Source organism: Phascolarctos cinereus, unplaced genomic scaffold (assembly GCF_003287225.1).
Source record: "Phascolarctos cinereus isolate Bilbo 61053 unplaced genomic scaffold, phaCin_HiC Scaffold_4;HRSCAF=312, whole genome shotgun sequence".
NCBI lineage: Eukaryota > Metazoa > Chordata > Mammalia > Diprotodontia > Phascolarctidae > Phascolarctos > Phascolarctos cinereus.
In genome coordinates this window covers 618,427,355-618,451,880 of record NW_027555847.1, presented here as the reverse complement: position 1 = coordinate 618,451,880, position 24,526 = coordinate 618,427,355, and the positions used below count along the sequence as shown (strand labels likewise).

Sequence of the window (24,526 nt, the reverse complement as noted above, 5' to 3'; positions counted from 1 at the left end):
TATTAAACGCCTGCTTCCCCCTCCACGACACTCAATTACCTCCTGCATCTCTCAATTTCGGATTCCCCACATTGACGGAAACACGCAACTCTTCTATTCGAACGTTTGAAATACATTTAAAAATGGATTTCCTTTCCCCCTACCATCGACCAGCAATTTCCGGGTGTAAACTCCTCGTCGCGCGCCACTTCCTGTAGCGCCCCGGAAGATAAAGGTGCTAGGGCCTTCGTCAGTGCGCCGCGGAGGCTCCTGGGAGCTGGCGGAGCCGGCTCTCAGCTTAGCATGGGGGTCGGCTGCTGCTGCCGCTGCCGCGGCCGCTTCGGGAGGAACGGCTGCGCGCAGCAGCGCCGTGTCCTCGCGCCGGAGCCCTTCCGTAGCAGGCGAGCCAGGAAGTGGTCAGAAGAGACGGGCAGTGGCCAGAGCCAGGGAGGGTCCGAGCGGGCATGGTTTTGTTAATGTTGACCGAACTTTTGGCTGGGGGAGTCAGGCCGTAGCCGCCGCCGCCGCGGCGCGGGTCATTGGGCTGAGGGAGCCGGGGAATGCCCAGTAAGCTGAGAGGGAGGGGGCAGAGCGAGTCCCTTCTCCGTTCTTCATGCCGCCCACTGGCTTAGAGCCCTGCAGGATGAACAGGAAGAAAGGCGACAAGGGATTCGAGAGCCCGAGACCATATAAACTATGAGTATTCCCTCTTCTTGTTTTCTCGTGTTGTCGTTTGGTGCCTGGGGGTGTAGCCTTGGAGCCCGGGGGAGCTGGGGTGCAGCTGGTTCACCCGGTAGGGGAGAGCTCACCGTGCCGCATCCCGGGGATGTGGAGTCAATGCAAACATCCCTGCGAAAGTGATTTAATTTCCTGTGCGTCAGTTTCCCCTCCTATAAAAGGTGAAGGGGCTGGATTGACGGTTCCTTCGGGTGAATTTACTCCCCAAGAATTCCTTTGGGGGGACAGTTACACCTCCACAAAGATAAACAGAGAATATATACAAAGCAAACAAACGCCAACGATTGTCATTAGAAGAAAATTGCAAAATGTATCACTTTCCGGTAGGAAAGCTAGCGAGTATTTTTAGAGATCCGGGCATTTAACTCTCATTTTAAATATGAGGAAACTGAGGCCCAGAGAAGGAAGAAACTTCTCTCTGTCCATGGTCTCCCTAGAAGAACTAGGATTCGAAACCGTGCCCTCCGCCTCCAGATCAAACCCTCTTTCCACTGTATCACACTGCCTGGTCTGGTCACAGTGTTGTTCAAAAGTTGAACATGAGTTATTATCATTATTGCTCTGTGTGTTAGCCTGGTGCTAGGAGCTGTGGGGCATAGAGGTATATAAAACAGTCCATAAGGCAGGCAAAACAATTAAGGAACAAGAGAAGATGGTGTATAACATAGGCTGCAGGAATGGGAAGAGAACAGAGGGGGCTAGAGGAATTAAAGACTTTATGGTGAAGTTGGGCCCAGAAGGATGGCAGGTAGGGTTTGGGTAGGTGAAATGTAGTCAGCTGCTCTCTGAGCTTCTGAAGGATTCTGGGTTGCCTACAGTGCCTGTCCCCATGCTTCTGGGTGCAGCTCTCCCAACACATCCTAGTGCTTCTAGGGGGAAGCTTATTCATAGTGAGCACAGGGGAAGGGGTTTATCTCTTTGCTAGAAACCCAGCATAGGAAGATGTTTTGGATAGACTGCTGGACTTGGAGTCAGGAATGTCACTAATTACGTTTTAATAATAATTCCTGTAATACCCAGTTCAGGAAGTTGTGAGATTCAAAAAAGATAATGTGTATAAAGGCACAAAAAACCCTTTGAAACACTAAGTCGATGTCATTTTTATTTTAGTGAAATAGAGCACAAGGATTTGGACACATGTAATAGAAAGCACTGAATCCAAATCTGGTCAAGAATCCCCTCTGCAGCATCACCTATCATGTGGTCTTTTTTGACCACTGCTTAAAGATTTCTCTTAAATGAGAGAGAAATCATTACCTCCTAGGCAGCGGATTCCTGTATAGGACATTGAATAAAATGGATGGATGGTCAAATGAATGAACAAATGGGTGGTTGGTTGAATGATTGAATGAAACAATGAATTGAGAATTTCAGCCAGAGGGTTTGATTTTGATTTCTGGCTCCTCTCTTCACTATCCAGGTAGCCTTGAAAACAATGAGGGACAAGGTTGTGGAATTGAGAATCTTTGGAGTCCCAAGACCTGGGTTCAAATGATGGTGCTGCTGCTAATTGTATAATGATGGGCAAATTACTTAATTTCTCTGGGCCTCAGTTTCTTCATTTGTAAAATGGAGGAATTGTACTAGATGATATCCATGGTCCACTCTAAAACCAAGTCTTATGCTTATAAGTCCCTTAATCTTTCTGAGTTTTTGTTTTCTCATCTGTAAAAAGGTTATAGTGTATGCCTTTCATGGCCTGTGGTGTTGTTTTGAGCCTCGAGACATAACAAAGTTGGTGAGACTGCTCTTTAACTTCAGGTGCACTACAAATGTAAGCTATTTTTATTACTAGTTGGGGTGAGAGAAGTACAACCTGAAGCTCTCTGAAGTCTGCATCGTAGGGCCAGCTCCCCACTGTCCTGAAGGTCACATCCTCCTTCCCACACTCCGACTGTCTTTCCCAAATAGGTTAAACAGTTACCCCCCATCTCCCAGTGTTCTCAATCCCTCATGCTTCACCAGAATTAAACTCATCATTCATTAAAAAAAAAGTTGAACATAGTCAATTTTTAAAAAAAGTCATGCCCTCTGACTCCAAATCAAACCCTCTTTCCACTGTAACACACTGCCTCAAGTCTGGTCAAAGTGATGTTCAAAGGTTGAACATAGTCAATAGTCAATAAACATTTATTAAGTGCCTCCTATGTTCCTGGCACTTACTGTGTGTTAAGTGCTGGAGAAACAAATACAAAAAAGAAAGACAGTCTTTGTCTGCCCTCAGGAAGTTTACAGTCTAATGAAACAACATTTAAAAATACATATATAAATGTGTGTGTATATATATATATATATATATATATACACACACACACATATATATACATATATATACACACACATTTACAAAGCAAGGTATATACAAGAGAAATAGGAAATAATTAAGGAGAAAGGCACTAGGGCTTAAGAAGGATTTGGGAAGTCTTCCTGTAAAAGATAAGATTTTAGTTGGGACTTAAAGGAAGCCAGAGAAAAGAAAGTGGAAAAGGGGAAGAGAAGGTACCTCGTATGGGGGCATTGTGGAGAAGTCAAAGAAGTCCAAACTGGGGGCAGCAGGGTGGGGAGTGTGAGGAGTTTCTTATTTCCTCTCCTTAAATGGAGTTTTATGGCTCCACCCTCCAATCAGAGGAGCAGATGGTACTGATGAGATGAACAGAGTAACAAGGCTGATTGGATCTTGCAGGAGGAGGTTTCCCTAAGATGATTTCCCTATGAGGGTGCATGGTGAAGAACTTTAAAAAGTCCAAAATGAGTACAGTAGGTGGGAAATGAGAAAATGTCTGAGAAAACATTTTGAGTGTCCGTTTGTACATTTTTGCCATAATGTTCAAGACAGTGTTATCTTTTTAATGAAACATGAAAGTAGTTTTAGTTAAACATATTCTTTATTTCATTAGTTTGAGGTATACAAATTTAAAGATAAAAAGAACAAAGCAGTGTGTTTTTAGCTGTTTTAACTGTTTTCCCATGTTGTCTGGCTAGAACTATGAGGTATTTGAAAAGAATTTCTTAAAACTCTAGCAGTGCTACCTGTTTTTATATCTCTTTCCTTTTTTCTTTTTTTAATACAACCCACCAGGTGGTTTGCATCAACAACATAAACTTCCAGAGAAAGTCTGTTGTAGTAAGTATATTCCTCTTACCACAATTGATGGTGGTGTTGTTCACTTGTTTCACACATGTCTGACTCTTTGTGACCCTATTTGGGGTTTTCTTAGCAAAAAATTGGAGTGGCTTGCCATCTCCTTCCCCAGCTCATTTTACAGATGAGGAAACTGAGGCAAACAGGGTGAAGTGACTTGCCCAGGGTCCCACAGCAAGTATCTGAGGCAAACTTGAATTCAGGAAGATGTGTCTTCCTGACTCCAGTCCTGGCGTTATATCCACTGAGTCACCTAACTGTCCATTATGGATGCTGTCCTCTTCAAAGGTGGTAACTTGTAATCTGGTGTAGACTGGAAAACCAGTTAACCAAGATAATTAAAACCACTGGGAAAAACAAGGTTAACTAGACTCTCTGAGTGCAAGGCTGACCTATTTTCATGCCTTTTAATGGCTAATTTGGCTTATTATGCCTTTTTCCTTCAAATTTGTTATTGTACTTAATGTAGTGTTCTAAAAATGTGGTGTCCAGAAGCAAAAAATTACTCTGTGTGTGGACTGATTAGGGTAGAGAGTATCAGGGCTATTACTTTCCTAGTCCTGGATAGTATTCCTCCTAATGCAGCTTAAGATGGTATTAAGATGTTTTGGCTGGTACATGGATAATTCATATTGAATTTGCAATCCATTAAAATCCTTAGATCTTTTTCAAAAGCACTGCTATCTTGCAAGCTTCTTCCATCTGACTCATGAAATTAATTTTTTAAGCCGGGTTTCAAAAGACTTTATATTTATCCATATTACATGATTAGATTTATACCAGTAGTCTCATCTGTCAAAATCTTTTGGATCCTGGTTGTTTTGCAAAATTTTAGTTAGTGCTCCTACTTTGTGTCATCTGCAGATTTGACAGTCATGTCATTGTTTTCATTGAAGTCATTTTCTAGTGGTTCTTTATTCCTAGTTTAAGATATTAAGTTAATAAACTTCCTGAAGAACAGAATTGACATCAATTTATTTGATCCAGTGATGCTAATAATAACATTCTCATTCTCCTTCTCTCCCTCTGTTTTTCTCTCCTACCCTTTCCTCCTCTCCTTTCCTTTTTCCCTCCCTCTGCAAAATGTATTCATCGAGATGTGTGTGGACATGTGTAGAGATTAATGTTGTTTTAAAAGATAAATCTTTGATATAATGAACTAAAATAATTTTTATGTATTTTACAGGGATTTGTGGAACTTACAATATTTCCCACAGTTGCAAACTTGAATAGAATTAAATTAAACAGCAAACAATGCAGAATATACAGAGTAAGGGTCAATGATTTGGAGGCAGCTTTTATTTATAATGACCCAACACTGGAAGTTTGTCACCATGAATCAAAGCAGTAAGTAGTTCATTTTTAAAATCTGGAGATGGCAAAAGCTTGTTACTGTTGAATATTAACTTTTTCTTGCTTTATTAGTTGTCTATATACATGAGTAATGTTTTTACATTCATCTTTTTGCACATCGCTTTCCTGAGAACATTCTTTTTATGTGTGGTTCAAAGGGTGTTTTGCTACTCGTGAAAAGATAGAAACAGCTCCCCATTACTAAGAATCTGTGTTCCCTCTAATTTTCCAGAATGTAGTGGGAGACAACATGTACACATATAGGAAGGTATAATATGATTTTGAAGGAGAGACATTCATCTCTGGTAGAGTCAGGAAAGACCTTCTGGAGGAGGTGGCATTTTAGCTGAGCTTTGAAGGAAACTTGGGATTTTAAGCTGTAGAAGAGAGAAGGTGGACATTCCAGGCATGGGAACAGTTTTGTCCAAAGGCATAGAGAGAGGAAGTAGAATGTTGGGTGTGTACTGTAGTTTGTGTAAAGAGGAGTAATATGTAATAAGCCTGGAAAGGTTAGGACAGGGTTGTGAAAGATAAATACCACACAGATGTGAAGGATAAATGTCAAACAGATTTTTTTATTTGATCCTATAGACAAAAGGGAGCCACTGGAGTTGAGTGAGATGGAGAATGACATAGACAAACCTGTGCATTAGGAATGTCATTGGCAGCTTTTAGAGTTTGGATTGGAGAGAGGAGAGATTTGAGGGAGAGAGACCATTATGAGGCTATAGCAATAAGAGAAGAGAAGTGATGAGGGCCTGAGCTGGGGTGCTGCCACTCACTGTAAGTGGACAGAATGGTACAGTCATGTGTATTGGATATGTAGGTTGAGAGAAAGTGAGAAGTTTTGGATTCTGGATGTTTAGAAAAATTTCAACAGAAATAGGAAAGTGATGGCTTAGCGTAGGACTGCTGATAGCTCCAGAAGTCTGGCTCCAAGGGCTTTTTTCCTAGGTTAGAGTGACAGTGCAGTCAGTGGTCCTGTTCTGCTCCTGGGTCTGGCTCTGTAATCCTGATCCTTTTTTTTTTTGTGAGGCAATCTGTGTCAAGTGACTTGCCCAGGGTCACACAGCTAGTGTGTATCATGTGTCTGAGGCCGGATTTGAACTCAGGTCCTCCTGACTCCAGGGCTGGTGCTCTATCCACTGCACCACCTAATTGCCCCTCCTGACCCATTCCTGTTCCACAGTTCCTCTTCTAGTCATGTGCCTATGCATTGAATTTGTGATCTTTTGCTGGTTAGATCACCTACTCTTTTTTTTCTTTAGATTTTTCCAGTCATTATTCAGCCCGGCACTCTATTAAGATTTTTGATGGAGTAGTTGTGGTAGAACTTTGAGTTGAACTGTTTCATCTTCCTCCACCATCTTGGCTAGTCTCCAATTATAAGTGGCACTGAAATTTTTCACCATAAAGTCAGTGGAGAGGAGAAACCATAAGATGTTGTTAGAGTCCATGAAAGTTACTGAATTAATCCTCAGACCTTCTAGAGTCAGATTTTTTGTTTGTTCTTTTTTTATCTTTAAAAAAAGTCTTTTAAAATTTTGTTATTTTTCCCATCCTTTTAAAAAATTTTATTTTTTCTGTTCCCACTCTGCCCCCCATTGAAAACAAAGCAACCCTTGTAATAAATATGCATAATAGAGCAAAACAAATTCCCACATGGACCTTGTTTAAAAGTATCTATGTCTCATTTTTCATCTGGAGGCCATCACCTCTAAGAAAATAGGTAGCATGCATCCTCATCAGTCCTCTGAAATTGTGCTTGGTCATTGCATTGGTAGAAGTTAAGTCTTTAAAGTTGTCTATTCACTGTTGTTATTGTGTAAAAATTGTTCTTGCTCTGCTCACTTTACTTTGCATCAATTCATAGGAGGTTTTTAACCTCTGAAACCTTTCCCTTTGTCAAATCATATAATACAATAGTGTGTCATTATATACCATAATTTATTCAGTCATTCTCAAAATGAAGGGCCCCTTTTTACTTTCCAGTTCTTTACCTTTACAAAAAGATCTGCTGTATAAATTTTCGGGTATAAATGGGCCCTTTGCATCCTCAATACTTAGCACGATGTTCAATAAATGTGTCTTCATTCTTTGTTCATCCTTTCGTTGCTAAAGAGAATTTCTTCCCTGGGAGTTCCTTATATAAATAGAATCACAGACCCAGATCAAAAGCAGAATGCAAACTACAAACACCTATGAGCAGGCCTATCAGTGGCTAAGGAAATTTAATTTTTATTATTTGATTTAAAGTTTGCCCTTTTACCTTGCAGAAGAAATCTCAACTATTTTTCCAATGCTTATGCTGCTGCAGTTAGTGCTGTTGACCCTGACGCCGGAAATGGAGAACTTTGTATTAAAGTTCCATCAGAGCTTTGGAAACATGTTGATGGTAAAGTATTAAGATTACATTAATTCATGTTTAAATGACATTAGGTTTTATTTCATTTTTTTAATTGATGATTTGATCTTTATTAATTAAATTTCATTAAAAATTAATAAGTCATTGATGTGTTTATTTAATACTTCCTTCAGTGGCTGTCCAAGGATGGCTGTGACTCTTAATTCTGCAATTTTTTATGTACCAGAAATTTCAGGTTTTGACTCACTAGTGTATACTTCAGATTTCACAGTGTCAGTATTTTTTTATACTTGACACCTTGTTTTTACTCACAGTAATGCCACATTACTTCTCTCTTAGGTCACTGTAACGTAACAGCCTTTCTCTCTCTACCCCTCCGCCGATGCTTAATAGTATTTTATTTTTTCCAATTACGTGAAAAAATAGTTTTCAACATTCATTTTTATAAGATTTTGAATTCCTAATTTTTTTCTCTCTCCCTTCCCCCTTCCCCAAGAAGGCAAGCAATCTGATATAGGCTATACATGTACAATCATATTAAACATATTTTCCACATTAGTCATGTTCTGAAACAAGAATCAGAACAAAAAAGAAAAACCATTAAAAAAAAGAGAAAATAGTACGCTTGAGTCTGCATTCAGACTCCATAGTTCTTTCTCTAGATGTGCATAGCATTTTCCATTAAGAGTCCTTTGGAATTGTCTTAGATCATTGTATTGTTTAGAAGAGCTAAGTTGATCAAAGTTTATCATTGCACAGTGTTGCTGTTACTTTGTACAATGTTCTCCTAGTTCTGCTCACTTTACTCAGCATCAGTTCATATAAGTCTTTCTAGGTTTTTCTGAAATCAGCCTGCTCATCATTGCTTATGGCATAGTGGTATTCCATTATTCATATACCACAACTTGTTCAGCTATCTTTGCCACCACAGAAAGAGCTGTTATAATTACTTTTGTATATGTGGCTCCTTTCCCAGTCTTTATTTATTTATTTATTTTTATTAATTTATTTCGATTTATCAACAATCACTTCCATATGCTTTTGAGTTTAAAATTTTGTCCCCCTTCCTCCCCACCACCCTCCCCAAGATGGCGCACTATCTGATATAGGCTATATATATATCTATATATCTATATATATATATATATCTATACACACACACACACACACACACACACACACACACATATATACATACACATATTCTTATTAAACATATTTTCAGATTAGTGATGTTGTAAGTAAAAATTAGAACCAATAGGAGGAACTACCAGAAAGAGGAAACAAAACTTAACAGACGAGAAAAAAAAATAGCAAATAGTATGCTTCAATCTGCATTCAAATTCCGTAGTTCTTTCTTTGCATGTGGATAAGCATTTTCCATCACAAGGCCTTTGGAGATGTCTTAGATCCTCGTATTGTTGGGAAGGGTTAAGTTTACTAATATTAGTCATCGCACAACGTGGCTGTTATTGTGTACAACGTTCTCTTGATTCTGCTCACTTCACTCAGCATAAGACCATACAAGTCTTCCCAGGTTCTTCTGAAGTCAGCCTGTTTATCATTTCTTGTAGCACAATAGTATTCCATTACATTCATATGCTACAACTTTCTCAGCCATTCCCCAATTGATGGGCATCCTCTCAATTTCCAATTTTTTGCCACCACAAAAAGAGCTGCTATAAATAATTTTGTACCTGTGGGTCCTTTTCCATCTTTTATGATCTCTTTGGGATACAGACCTGGTAGTGGTATTGCTGGATCAAAGGGTGGGCACAGTTTTATAGCCCTTTGGGCATAGTTCCAAATTGTTCTCCAGAATGAATGGATCAGTTCACAATGCATCAGTGTTCCATTAGTTTAAGAGCTCCCTAATCTGATAAATTAAACAAATAATTGCTTATTGCCTACTATGTACAGGCTCTAGAGTAACTCACTAATTTTTCAGATGGGGCCCAATGAAGTTGCTTCAGGGTGCATAGCTACTTAGTGGAAGAACCAATTCTAAAACCCAGGTCTTTTTGCTCTATATTACCTCAGTCTTTAACATCTTTATATCTTAAAAGAAATCAGAACAGATATAATGATTATACTTAAATTGAAAACAGTGTGATGTAGTGTGATAGAGAGATGGCCTTAATGATGGGGGAAAAAGCCTATGTTTAAGCCTGGCCTTAAGCTTGTGCCCAATAAATGTTTGAAAAATTAATGAGGAAAAGGAATAAAGTATTTATTTTTTGAAGCTACAGTATGTCTCTGGGTTTGCTAGTGAGTTAGCTTTTTAAAATGCTGTTAATATAGTTTTGGCCTGAAAAAATGAATGAAAAACGAGGCCTTGTTTTTCTTGTAGCTGAGAGGGTCAGGCTGAGGGAATGTAAAAGTCTGCTTCTAGGTATTTTATAAATAAAAATAATTATATGAAAGTGATGGTACATTAACATGTATTCTGATTTGATCTTTTTCTTTTTTTTTGCTTTAGAGTTAAAGGTTCTGAAAGTCCATATTAATTTTTCTTTGGATCAACCAAAAGGAGGCCTTCATTTTGTGGTACCGAATGTAGAAGGAAGCATGGCAGAGAGAGGTGCCCATGTTTTCTCTTGTGGATATCAGAATTCTACAAGGTCAGAATATTAATATTTACATACATTACTTAAGTAGGATCCTAGTAGAAAGTCAATAAGTAGTTGATGATTATCCTTACCTTTGAGTTACTTTGATTCTTAGGCAAGGCACTTAATATTTTGTGAAGTACAGATGATTCTTATCATTCTTGGTAGTTAGGTTCTTTAAAGTTACTATGAACACTGAATTAATGAATATTGAACCATTACTCCTTGGGAAAATACAGTATCAGTTTCCTGAGAGTCTCTGGTCACAACATGTACTTGAGCACTTTCCAGAGCGGCTTCATACACAGATAGGTGAATTTCTTCTTCCTATTTTCTTGATATTTCATATCATTGATTCATTAACATTGAACTGATGGCTAACAGCACTACAGCTCATGACTGAATGAAGCTTATCTAAAACAAGTACTTATCTGACACGTGTATGTTCTCCATGAGTATAGACAGCATTTCACTATTTTAAACAGCAAAAAAGCACAAAAATGTGAAAAACATGGCAGTAAATAGACTGTGAAAAGGTCACTTTTTTTTTTACAGTGGAGAGCTGAAGCAAAAAGGCAGAGCTTCAGCTTGTCTGCAAAAATGCTGCAAATTCACAAATACAGAATCCATGAATAATGAGGATTGACTTGTAGTTTCTTTTTTAAGCAATTGGGGTTAAGTGACTTGCCCGGGGTCACACAGCTAGTTAGTGTCAAGTGTTTGGTCTGAGGCCGTATTTGACTTCAGGGCTGGTGCTCTATCCACTGCACCACCTAGCTGCCCCTTGTAGTTTCTTAATTTAGTGAATAGGAGTAATATCAATTGACCCTAAAAGGCTGTTGCGGTGACTAAGCAGACTTTGAAAAAGAGAAAAAAAAATCTCACCAGTACACTTTTTCATTTTTAAACATCTTTATAATTACATTTTATTTTTTTAAGTGAAAAAATGATTGATTTTCTATCCCTTGTATCTCCTCCCCTCCCCCCCAAATGAACAAACCCTTGTAACAAATAGGCATAGTCAAGTAGAACAAATTGTGGTATTGGCCACATTCAAAAATGTATGTCTTATTCAGCATATTTAGTCTGTCATCTCTGTCAGGCAGTGGGATAGCATTCTTTATCATTGGTCATCTGGAATCATAGTTGATCACTGTATTGATCTATAAGCCCATTTATTTTACAGAGAGCAATAGTATATGAATACTAGTTAAGTTGATAATACTAGTATAAATTGTTTCTAATATAAATTTTGATTGCTTGGAAATATGAACAGTTTAAATCTCTTTAGGGTCCATTGAGTTTTTAATGTGCCTAAATACCTTTTATTGTATTGTTTTTATAATATAGTTAATAAAGCTGTAGAAACAAGTTGCCTTTATTAGAATTAGGTGAAGTTGAACAAAGTAAGTGTTATAGTACTTCTTAGCCAAATAAATGAAATACCTATTAGTATACTGCGTGAAATTGAAGAAATAATACTAATAACAAAAACTGTACTCGAAAGCCTAATTATCTGAGTCATTTTAAAATGTTTTCTGTACACACACATACACACACACATATAAATTATTTTATATTTTTCAGATTTTGGTTTCCTTGTGTTGATTCATACTCTGAACTATGTACATGGAAATTAGAATATACAGTGGATGCTGCAATGGTTGCAGTTTCTAATGGAGATTTAGTAGAAACTATTTATACCCATGATATGCGAAAGAAGACCTTCCATTACATGCTTCCTATTCCAACAGCAGCATCAAATATTTCTCTGGCCATAGGACCTTTTGAAATCCTTGTGGATCCTTACATGCATGAGGTAATTATATCTTTATCTCTTCTTAATATACTGTGACTAATATTTTTTATAGATGATTAATGAATATCAAGTTTCTTTAAAATTTTGGCTCATCTGGAGAGAAAGCAGTGTGTTATAGTAGAAAGGATATAGAAATTAGATTCCAAAAATCCATGTTTGAGTCCCAGCTCTTAAACTTAGTAGCTATGTTTATTGTAGTTTGAATATAAATTTATATTGTCACCTTTAATTTTCTTATTATGTAACTTTCCCACTGTATTTCTTTGCCCGTTCTCTTCCAGAGAGCCATCTCTTATAATAAAGAACAAAACAGGGGAGAAAAGATTAGTGAATAAATCATTCCCATTCAGTATCATGATACTTTGACCTGAAAAATTAGGTGAAAATATTCCCTTTCTTATATTACCATTAAATTGAGAACTTGAATTTAATTATTCAAGGTAAATATTCTTTTAAAGGGGAGAAAGGCTGTTTTCTATTGCATAATTAAAATTTTTTTTTGTTCCTCTGTCTTTTTGTTTTAGGTAACTCATTTTTGCTTACCTCAGCTTCTTCCACTACTCAAACACACCACATCTTATCTTCATGAAGTCTTTGAATTTTATGAAGAGATTCTTACATGTCGTTACCCATATTCCTGCTTCAAGACTGTGTTCGTAGATGAAGCCTATGTTGAAGTAGCTGCTTATGCTTCCATGAGCATTTTTAGGTTAGTGTCTAGGTAGAAGTTGGAATGCTTTAATTATGAAATTGTTGTGATCTGTCTGAATTCCCAATTTGTTTTCTTTTCCAATGTGGAAATTTTTATTTGTCTTCAGTAATAGATATTATGATAAAATCTTAATCTCCTTGCTCCCCCCCCCAGCCCCTTTGTCATTTGGATATTATTTGCTTTTCAGAAAGACTTCCCTAAGTTTTTAAAAATAGAAAGAAAGTCTAAAGAAGTCTATCTCTAAAGGCAAAAGTGATGTGTGCCTTCTTTTGGAAAAGTTGACTAATTATTAACAATAATAGTAACTTGATGTAGTGTATGGAGGGTTGAACTTAGAGACAAGAAGACCTGGGTTCAGGTCCTTCCTCTCACTCATGCTAGTTGTGTGACTTTGGGCAAAGCAGTTAATCTTTCAGTGGCCCAGGTTATTTCATAAGATTATAAGTTAGTGATAACTTAATGATCTACATCAGTGCAGTAGGTTTCCAGATTGGGGGTTTTCTATACCAGATTTCATTCGGGACAAAACATAAATAAATATAATATTAAGAAAGGATTTTCCTGGTTTGTGTATTTTAACTTGGGGATTATGAGGCTGAAAAAAAGCTTGTTTATTTGAATTGGAAGCCAGTAAAAGATGATTTGGAGGCTAATTCCCGCTTACCCGCAGATACTTTAATGAATTTGAGCAAAATTTTTGAAGGGAAGAGAAATCTTTAGGGCCTTCTATTATTCTTTACATCCAAGCCCAAATTCTATTTTTTTCCACAGCATGATTTCAACTTCATTTTGACTGGTTTACCTGTTTCTCGTTCTTATAATTACAGTTTTTTTCCTCTGTTTTTTATCTAGCACAAACCTTTTGCATAGTGCTATGATTATAGATGAGACACCTCTGACGAGAAGGTGTTTAGCACAGTCATTAGCTCAACAGTTCTTTGGATGTTTCATATCTAGAATGTCCTGGTAAGTACCTTCGAACAATGTATTATTAGTGAAGATAAACCTGGAAATATTTCTTTTATTATTTTGAAATATAAAGTGACAGCTTATGCAGAATTCATTAAAAAGGCAAATTATGGCTTGCAGTATTTCTTCTTATAAAATTAAAAACACTTTTTTTGAAATCAACTTGGCCATTTGAAATAAGTTGTAAATGAAAGAATACCAGTGAATGAAATTTTAAAAATGAGATAGTTGTTTTCAAGAATAGGGAAAACTATAGCATTTTGAATACTAACTCTGCTGTATGTTAACCTATATGAAAGGGAGGGAAGCATGTGCAGGTGAACTTGAGGCAGGACTGAGAGCTTACATCATGAGTATTTGGAAACTACATATCAGCCTGAAGATACACAGCCTAGAGAATTTGAAATTTGAATTTGAAAGCACTTGAAAGAACTTTGAATTAAATTCAAGTTCTTTCAAGGAAAGAAAGAATATGACATGAACCCAACAGCATACTTTCCTCACAAAGGAGGAGGCATTTTAACATAGTGGATAGGTTGACCTGTAAGCCAGGAAGATCTGAGTTCATGTTCAGCCTCTAATACATACTGGCTATGCAACTCTGGACAAATCACTTAACCTTTCACTTCTCAAGGCCAGTGTGTCAAACTAAGATAGTTACGGATCTCTCTGGGCTGCTTATTGACTTAGAAAACTAATTGTTTTGTATTTTTATTTATTTTTGTAAACATTTCCCAATTTCATTTTATTCTGTTCCTGGCCACACTGAGGAGCAAGTCACAAGGTTGACTCCTCTGTTATAGTCAGCTCTCTAAGACTGTGTTAAAAGAAGTGCTGTTTGCATCAGTAGACAGAGTTTTCTCCCCTAGGAGTTTTCTGTGCTAAGTACAGATGCAGTCCCATTCCTTCTTCCTCTCAAACAACTCTGAAGCCTTGTTATCCTCATTTTGCTGGTGGTGAGGGAGCTGTGGGTAGAGAAGTGGTAGAACTAGGATTCAGAGCTGACTCTAAGGGCGGTATTCAGTCTGCTGTACCACTGTACCATGCTGCCTCTGAACAAGTGATTATTCTACTTAGCTCCTTGTCTTTTCACTTCCCAACTCCTAGAGTTTGCACTTTTGTTTCTAAATATGTCCTACCCCCATCCTAGAGAGCCATGCCTTATAACAAAGAATAAAGAGGAGATTAAAAGAATAGTTTTGCAAAACTAATCCACACATCAGTTAAGTCCCACATTATATGCAGATCTTTTCACTCATAACCCCATTACTCAATGAAAGGAGAGAGGTACATTTTCATATTTCGTCTTTTGGATTAAGCTTGGTCATAATAATTTTGTAGCATTCAAACGATTTCTCCCTGGCTAAATGCTATGGCTTCTGTGCTCCCATTAGTGAGACTTCTCCATAACTGGCCATCACCCTCTTACTTTTTGGCCATATTCAGACCAAGCTTCCTGCCTGGCTCTTCAGCTTTCACCGTTAGATTTTAAGCTTCCATTGGTGAGAGCTTTCTTTTACCAGTCTGACCCAGACTTACTTTACTGTTGCTTGTGGTCATCCTCATGCCATGCTTCTTGCCTCTGAGTGGGTTCTCCAGTTACCAGTGAAATCTCAGTTCCTAGAACCCTGGGCTTCTGTTGTTGTAAATTCTCCATACTTAACCCCAGCCACACCACTCTCTGACCATTTTTGTACCATGCCACTGCTGTAGTAACCCTGTCCCCTTCATTGCCTCAAATATGGAAATAGTCATATTAATCAATTGCCAGTGTCTCTACTTACCATCCCTGTACTTCCTAGTCTCCTAGTAATTAAGGAGAGTACTTCCTTATATGTGTTGTTTTCACTTATGAAAATGAAAACTCCTTCAGTTCAGAGACTATCTTTTGTACTTGTATCCTTAGTGCTTATCCCAGTGTCTGGCACATAGCAAGCACTTAATAAATGCTTTTTCATCATTCATCATTCATTCATTCATTCATTCATTCATTCGTGTAGTGTCTTTCTTTTTTCCAGTGGACTCTTAATTGTTTTTCCAGTCTCAAGTCTCTTTCTACTTCAGTCCATCCTCCACAAATCTTCCAAAGTGATTTTCCTTAAACACAGATCTGACCATGTGATTTCCCTACTTGGTAAACTCCAGTGTGTCTTCTGTTACTTCCAGGATACAATATAAACCTCTGGTTTTTAAAGCCCTTCACAATCTGACCCTAAAATACCTTCTTTCCAGCCTCATTAAACATTATTTCTTTTCCTGAACTCTACAATTCTGAAAAACTGGCCTACTCTGTCCCTCATACATGGTATTCCATCTCTTTGGTCTGTACCTTTGCACTGGCTATTTCCCGTTCTTGAAATGTATTCGTTCCTCCTAAAATCATTCTCTTCCCTCAAGCATCACCTTCCACATGAAGCCTTTCCTTACCCTACCTCCAAATACTCCTGTCATCTTGCTTAACTGTCTAGATTTTAACTGCTTTTTGTATTTATTTTGTTTATATTTATTCTGTATATACTTATGGAGAAGCAACATGGAGTAATATAGAGAGAACAGGCTTTGGAGCCAGGAAGATCTACACCAAGTTCTGCTCCTCACACATATTGACTGTTTGACCCTGGGCAACTCACTTAACTCTTCAGTGTTTTGGGCAATTCTCTGATACTATAAATTGCAGAGGAAGAAACCAGTCTGCATTGGTAGAGAGATTGTCGTCACCATGGAGTTTTTGATTCCAGTGAAATCACAGGTCCAGTCCCTACCCCTGGCCCTATATAGTTCTGTATATATGTGTTGTCTTCCTCAATTCAAAGTAAGCTCTTTGAGAGTCGGCTTTGTTTCCGTTTTATTTGAATCCCTAGTGCCTACCGCATACTAGATGATTGATAAATGCATGTTGATTTATTTTTCTTGTAATTGCTCTTCCTATTTATGTTGTTGTAGTCATTGTGTATATTGTTTATTTTGCATCAGTTCATATAAATCTTTACATAAATTCACTTATGATGTTAACCATTAGGTTCTGTGGCCTTTTTTCTATCTTCATCTTCCTTGACCTTTTTGTAGTTTTTGCTACTATTGATCACTCTGTTCTCCTGGATACAATTTCTTTTCTTGACTTTCTTAACAGTAACCACTGTTAATTCGCTTTCTACTAATCTTATTGATACTCCTTAGTCTCTTTTGCAAGTTTGTCATCCATTTCCCACATTCTTAACTGCACCCCCCAGAGCCTCTGTATTGAACCCTCTTTTGATTTGGTGATCTCATCAGCTCTTCTATGTTTAATTTTTGCTATGCAGATAACTTCCAAATCTATTTATCTAGTCTTAATCTACATTTTCACAATGCTCGCTGTTTGCTGGACACCTTTACTGTGATGTGACAACTACATCTCCACTCAGTATGTCCATAACAGTTGTTGTCCCACTCTAACCCCCCCCCCAACCCATTCCACCTCCAAACTTCCCTCTCCTTGGGTCACCACTGTATTAGTTATCGTAGTTCATAAACTTGGAGTCACCCTAGTTTTCTTCCCTTACACCTTGAAAACAATCAGTTGCCAACTCTTCTCTATTTTCTTTCCACATCTCTTGTATCCACTATCTTCCTTTCACTCACTCAGCTACTACCTTTGTACAGGTCCTCATCATCTGTTACCTGAAATATTGTAATACCCTTCTAATTGTTTTTCCTGTTTCTCCTTGTTTCACACATCTATATAACTCTCAAAATAACCTTTTAAGAGATGGAATATTATGACATTCTCTTGCTCAGTAATCTCCAGTGGCTTCCTTTTGCCTCTAGAATAAAATATATATTACTTTAGCCTGACATTTAAGGTCTTATGTAATCTAGCTCCATCCTGCCTTTCCAGCTTTATGTCACAATATTCTCATTCATACTATGTTCCAGTGAAACTGGACTACTTGTTCACCAAATTTGACATGCTGCCTCCTGTCTCACTTTGTTTATACAAGTTTTTGGCCCCTCTTCTTCCTCTCCCCTCCCAATGCCTGGAAAGCATGCCATTTTCATCTCTGCCTGTCAGAATTCTTTTCTTTCAAGGATTGGTTCAGGTGTCACTTTTTCTAAGAAACCTTCCTTAGTAATTAGTGCTTTCTCTTTCCTCAGATTGCCTTATATTCCTTATCTTTGTGCATATTGCATCTCTTCTTTTAGCAGCAAGATCAGTTTCATATTTATCTTTGTATCCTGGTGCTTTAACATATTGCCTTGCGTGTAATTTAGTAATTGTTTATTGAGTTGGTTGAATTTAGTTGCCAAGTCCTCTTCTTTTTCAGGTTTCTCAAAATTCTTTCATCTCTGTCCTTTCCTTTCCTTGATTTTCCTTTCCCTTGATTCCTTTGGCAGACTACACTAGTATCAAATTGATACCCTAAAAGCATAGATCTCATTATCTCATTTTCCTTTCAGAATCTTTCAGTAGCCCCTCATTGCTACCCAATAATATCCAAACTCCTTAAGATGACTTTTTGCTCTGGTCCCGCATACAGCTTCTTGTTGAGTCTTGCTTACTGTAGCTCCTACACACACCTTTCATTGTAGCCAAACCGAACTCCATTTTACACACACACACACACACACACACACACACACACACACACACACACACACCCATGCACACCCACACCACATTTCCCACCTTGACACCTTTGCTGATGTTTTGCCTTCCAAATGTATTTACCTATTGAAATCTTACCCATCTTTCATACCCTATCTTATATTACTGGCACTATGGTTACAGAAAAGAATTAGACTGACTAGATTATTTGATATTTCCAAAATAATGATGGTTACTTCTTACTACATGTCCTTTTTTCTAGGTTAATTTCACAAAAAGGATTGGTAATTTCTCTATTTATGTTACATAATTTTGTACCCTGTCTGTGACATTTCATCTCCCATCTCTCTGCCTTTGCCCAGCCTGTTCCCAATGGCTGGAATATACACACCTTCTCATTTCTGTCTCCAAGAATCCATAGTTGTCTTCAAATCTTAGTTTAAGTGTCAGTTCCTGCCATGGTCCTGTACTAATCATTCTGATCCCTAAACCTCCAAGTTGCTAGGATCCATTTCAAACACACATTCTCACCTCCTCAGAAACTACAATGTATTTACTTTGTTTATATTTTGTATTTAATTCTCAGTAGACCAGTCGTTTTCCCTTGTAAAAGGTCAGTTCCTTGAGAGTAAGCAGTGTTTAATTTTTTCGTTGTTATCTTTTGTGCCTGGCCCATAGGAGGCACCCGATTTCTGTGTATTGATGGAATAAAGTAAGAAGAATGTCACTTCAGACCTTGTCCTCTTGTTGACTGTTTAACCTTGGGCAAGGCACTTATCCCTCATGTATAAATTGAGCAAGTCCCTTTCAGCTGTAAAATTTATTCTGCATTGAAGTTACATAATTTCTTTAGCAGTTTATATGGTAGGGAGAATTGTTGATATTTTTTACTTTTATATAGGTCTGATGAGTGGGTACTGAAAGGAATTTCAGGCTATATCTATGGACTGTGGATGAAAAAAACCTTTGGTGTTAATGAGTACCGCCACTGGATCAAAGAGGTAATAACATCGTAATTATCTTCAGTATTTCTTGGGTGCTTAAGAGCTGAAGTGTGCCTAATACTTGTAAATTATCCATTTGAACCTCTGAAAAGCACAGTTATTTTCCTCTTCATATCCAATCAAAGTGACTTTTAATTTTGTAACTTAAAAACAGTGTTCATAATATGCTTCTTTGTTACTTTTTAATTTTAATTAATAGCAGCACAAAAATTGCTAAACTTTGTCAAACCCCTGGGACCTTCTGTGGCAGCATCTGGTTATTCTCATCAACATCAGCCTTGAAAGTTAGATCTATCTTAGCGTGTCTTAATAGCCAATAATGGTTCTGTCATTCATAAATTTGTCCAGACGTTTGTTTGAACAAATGAGTTAATTTCTCTTTGCTGACAGTACTAACTCTTGAGTATTGAGCTATGTAAGGTTAATTTCTGTTCTGGGAAGTGGTACTTTTTCTTACTGGTCTTAAACTTTCTTTGATTGAGTTGTAAATGGTGCTCCATTATTCCAGTATTTTAGAAATTGCTGAACAAATAAGTCCATGGATACTTTACATATATGATCTCTGTTGTATTTCCTCTGAGCCTTCTCATTTTCATATTGAAAAGCCTCAGATTTTTTATTTTTATTTCTGAGTACTATTTTAAATTTACGTTATTGTATTATATATATTGTTCTCTTGGTTCTGCTTACTTTACTCTGTATCAGTTCATTCAAATCTTTAACATTTATTTGAATTCTTTGTTTCTTATTGTGTATAGTATATTCCATTGTATTAATATTCTAGCTTATTTATCCATTCCCAAATTGTTGAACACATATTTTGTTTCCCATAAAAAGTGCTGCTATAAATGTTTGGAGTCTATATAAAACCTTTCTGTTTTTGACCCCCTTAGGATTTCTGGCCAGTAGTAGGATCACTGCATGTGAATAGTAGCTTAGTGACTTGTGTTGCATAATTCCAGATTGTTTTCTAGAACAGTTATACCATTTCACATATCCACCGGCAGCGTGTTACTATACTTCAGTTACTTGTTAATTTGCAGGACTGAATATTTCTGTCTTTAATCATCTTTTCCACTTTGAAGGGTATGAGGTGAAACGTCAAAATTATTTTAATTTGCATTTCTCTTATTATTGATTTGAAATAGTTGTTCATATTATGAGTTAACAGAAATTTAATAAGTGCTTAATTTGTGTCGGGCACTGTGCAAAGCACTGGGGATACAAAAAAAAATGCACAGTTCTCAAGGAGCTCACAGTCTAATAGAAGAGATAAACGTGAAAAGAACGCCTTCCTCTTCTTTCTGACTGCTCTGAAGTTCTTCCTCCAGAAGATATAGCAGAGAAGGAGAAGATGTTTACTTAAACAGTCATAGAGGGTGGTTAGGGCCAAGAGAAAATTTTTCCAGGCCACTGACAATCCTAAAGACACAAATTGGAGAAAATTCTTTTTTTTTTGCCTTTAATGTATTGCTGCCTGTATTTTATTTGCTTTTGTTTTCTTTGGAGAATAACATTTTTATGAAATGTTCGTTTTGAAAATTTTATATTATGATTCTGGGAAATTAAAGATCATTACAGAGGTCTGATATTTTATATAAAGACAAATTATTCATCATGATCTGTTTTTATTTTATACTGTTTAGGAGTTGGACCAAATAGTGGCATATGAACTGAAAACTGGTGGAGTTTTACTACACCCGATATTTGGTGGAGGGAAAGAAAAGGATAAGTATGTTTATTTAACAATAAGATGTTACAAACTATGTTTTATTGGATCATTAGTTTGTTCTGTATGTGTGGTGAGAATTGAATTCCAAGGCAGAATAGTAACATGTGAGAATGATCCTCAAACACACTTGAGTAATCCTTCATTTTGTTATTACTTAACTCATTAGTCCTTGTTCTTTTTACTTTTATTAATATGATTGTAAAATACTATTTTAAGTGAAAAAAGAGAAAATAAAATGTTTTTTCTTTTTAAAAGAGTATTATTATTTCTTTGAAAAACATAGCCTGTCGGGGCAGCTAGGTGGCACAGGGGATAGAGCACTGGCTCTGGAGTCAGGAAGACCTGAGTTCACATTTGGCCTCAGACAGTTGACACTAACTACCTGTGTGACTTTGGGCAAGTCACTTAACCCGATTGCCTTGCAAAAAACCCAAACCAAACCAAACCAAAACTATAGCCTCTGTTATTTACTTCTGTTTGTACCATTCCTGATTTAAGTATAGATTCCACTGTCTAATCTGAGTTTAAAACTTTAACTGAGATATTGAAACAAATGGTTGCCAAGGATTTTATTAAAAATGGAATCTTAAGTAGGTGACTGAGTACTTGACTGGCTCTGGACAGAGTTATGTTAGAGTGAGTTTTCAGTGATATCAGAGAAACCACCTGTGCCAACTTAGAATTATAAAATCGGAAAGAAAGTTGTTTTTCTATGAGGATTACTTATGTTGTTAACATAGCATACCTTGTTTTTCTGGGTCCTTGCTATTTAAGATAGCCATCACTGTCACAGATAAATAAAATGGACTCCGCTAATACCATATAGTTGCTTACTTACACTATTGTTCAAATGAAATTGTATTCTTTTTTTGACATAGCCTTTCTTATGTAGTTGTCGACTTATTATTGTAATGAATTGTATGATTTATAATGTTTTTAAAATGTAAAACTCTGTTATTTATTGTAGCCCAGCTTCACATCTACATTTTTCAATAAAGCACCCACATACTCTTTCCTGGGAGTATTATACTATGTTTCAGTGTAAAGCTCACCTTGTAATGAGGTTGATTGAAAATAGAATAAGTATGGAGTTCATGCTACAGGTAAGTGAATAAATACATCTGCATGTTTGGTGAATTTCCGTATATATATAAACTTCTTTTTGGGGAAGAAAGTCTTTTATTGCACTGTGAGATAGAAGTCACAATAACTTAACTTTAGAGTCTCAATACTGTCATTAGTAATATTAGCAAAGTCACCTGGTAGCTTCAGTTTCCTCAGGTGTAAAATGAAGATAACAACTCCTATTATACACTCACAATAGGAAAGGATTTCTGAGTGTGGTTATTAAATCATTGTATAGACTTTAGCTTTTCTAAATAGGAATACATTCTACAATATCCATGATAAATGGTGTCTGCCTTTTACTCAAAGACCTCCAATGATTCAGAATCTACCAAATTCGTAGGCTTTGCATCTCACTGGCAAAAATCTACTCTTTGCAACAACCACTGCCTTTACTCACTATAGGATTGTTGTGAAAATAAAATGAAAATACATGTTAAAATGCTTTCAGCAGTAAAAATGTTAAAGAAATGCATAATTTTATTCTCTTAGTTTTGAGGCATTACATGGAATGTTAATAATATCACTAATGAGATAATGTTGTGACAGGTTTTAAATGCCATCTGTAACTGTTGTTAAAAAAAAATACATTTTTGGGCGGCAGAGGGGGGCCTTATGCTAATGCCTGCCTCATGTTTTAGTCAGTATTTTGTGTAAATACAGTCAGAATCATGGAATTTCAGAGCAGGAGAGAACATTAATCTTTCCTAAATACCTCATCTCGGAAGAGGAAACAGACACACAGACTCTTTAAGTGATTTGCCCAAGGTCACACAGCTGTGCAGTGACAGGTCTAGAACTGAAGTTTGAGCTGCTAGTCCATCACTATTCTCTTGCACTTGATTACAAAGTTCTTAACTTTGTTGTCTTGCTTATAGGTATTCTGTAGTGTTAGAATAATAGTGTAGAAAGAGCATCAGAGTTGGGGTCAGAACACCTGGGTTTGAATCTTAGTTTCTACACCTAGGTGACCTTAGGCAAGTCATTAAACTTCCAGGAGCCTCAGTTTCCTAATGTGTAAAATGGGGATAATACGGTTTGTTTATTTCCATAGGATTGTTGTGTGAGTTAAGCACACTAAAACTATAAAGTGTGCTATAAATTTAAGCTATTCTAAATCACCATATGATGTTGTTATGTAAATTATATAATCATCTCCAGTGACTTCTGCTCTTTTGTACCTCTGTGTCCTTCCGTTCCCTTCTGTGTGTTTTCCTCATGCTTTGCCTTGCCTTTGGAGTATAAAGAGTGGAAATATTAATTGAAGGATTGGCCATGATGAAAGACTGTAATTTAATATGGCCATGAATCTTAATGACTGTTTTCAATTTTGTCTTAAAGAATGGTCAGGCTACACAGATGTTTTGCATACAGTGTAAGAAACAAACTCATGACATTATTCATTGTTAGGACTAAAAAAAACCTTAGAGACAATTCAGTTGTGAGCTAGCCCATCCATATGATATAGGGGAAAATTGAGGCCCAGTGATAGAAATAGATTTGCCCATAGTAATAATTATCTTCTCAACAAGCTTAATTTTTATGAAATATAAATAATGCTTATGTTTGTGAGATGTTTTCATACCCATTTTGTTTAAACCCCGAGTGTGTGATTTCACCTCTGTTCTGATATTCTATGAAATAGATTTAGGTTTTATCCATTTTGACTTATATACACGCATATATACATATACATGAATAATTTAATATGTATCACATGCTTCATTCATGATGCTGTAAAGTGATTTTTATTGTTTTGATAAGAATTATGTAAAGAAGCAGGAAAGCCCTCTTCCACTACTCTCTTGCTTTGCTACCTCCTTAGGGTCTAGATGTCACCCTAGTTCATGCAGGCTGAGCCAGTAGAATGCCAACTAGGGAGGCCCTGGAAAAGCTTCTAGTGTTGGGTCCTTAATGGACTGGTCTAAGGACCTCTCCTCTTTGTTTTGGATAATCTTATCACCAGTTTGGCCAAAGGAGATGAATTTTTGAGTTAAGGCTTCTCTTGTAAACCATTTACCAAGTTATAGGTGAGTTGAGATCTGCATTACGGGGGAGGATGCACCTACCCCAATGAAATGTACAGGCTCTTGAAGTATTGAAGTGATATATGATGAAGTGGGTATAGGATTAAAAAAAGTTCATTTTGTATTATTTAAACCTTCTGATTAATACTTTTATTTTATAGGTTTTTAACAAACTGCTGAGTTTGGCTAGTACAGCTTCATCTCAGAAGTTCCAGTCACACATGTGGAGTCAAATGTTGGTTTCCACATCTGGATTTTTAAAATCCATCTCCAATGTCTCTGGCAAAGACATCCAGCCTTTAATAAAGCAATGGGTGTATCCTTTTCAACAGTTAAATGTGTGGGGAAAATCTTTGACGTTACTTAG

At 37.0% G+C, this 24,526-nt stretch overlaps 1 protein-coding gene across 3 annotated transcripts in view; it reads left to right on the top strand.

Annotated features, from left to right (window-relative positions):
• Positions 1–238: 238 nt before the first annotated feature.
• The window catches only part of TAF2 (TATA-box binding protein associated factor 2), a 75,439-nt gene continuing 51,151 nt past the window's right edge, over positions 239–24,526 (top strand). For all 3 annotated transcript variants that reach the window (XM_078153714.1, XM_078153713.1, XM_078153712.1), the window contains exons 1-12: positions 239–676; positions 3,788–3,841; positions 5,046–5,206; positions 7,489–7,607; positions 10,057–10,198; positions 11,774–12,005; positions 12,530–12,714; positions 13,570–13,683; positions 19,173–19,272; positions 20,922–21,007; positions 21,975–22,110; positions 24,321–24,475. In XM_078153714.1, the coding sequence (XP_078009840.1) occupies positions 593–676; positions 3,788–3,841; positions 5,046–5,206; positions 7,489–7,607; positions 10,057–10,198; positions 11,774–12,005; positions 12,530–12,714; positions 13,570–13,683; positions 19,173–19,272; positions 20,922–21,007; positions 21,975–22,110; positions 24,321–24,475 (1,568 nt within the window). In that variant the 5' untranslated portion in view covers positions 239–592. The remainder of the gene's footprint in view (positions 677–3,787; positions 3,842–5,045; positions 5,207–7,488; positions 7,608–10,056; positions 10,199–11,773; positions 12,006–12,529; positions 12,715–13,569; positions 13,684–19,172; positions 19,273–20,921; positions 21,008–21,974; positions 22,111–24,320; positions 24,476–24,526) is intronic.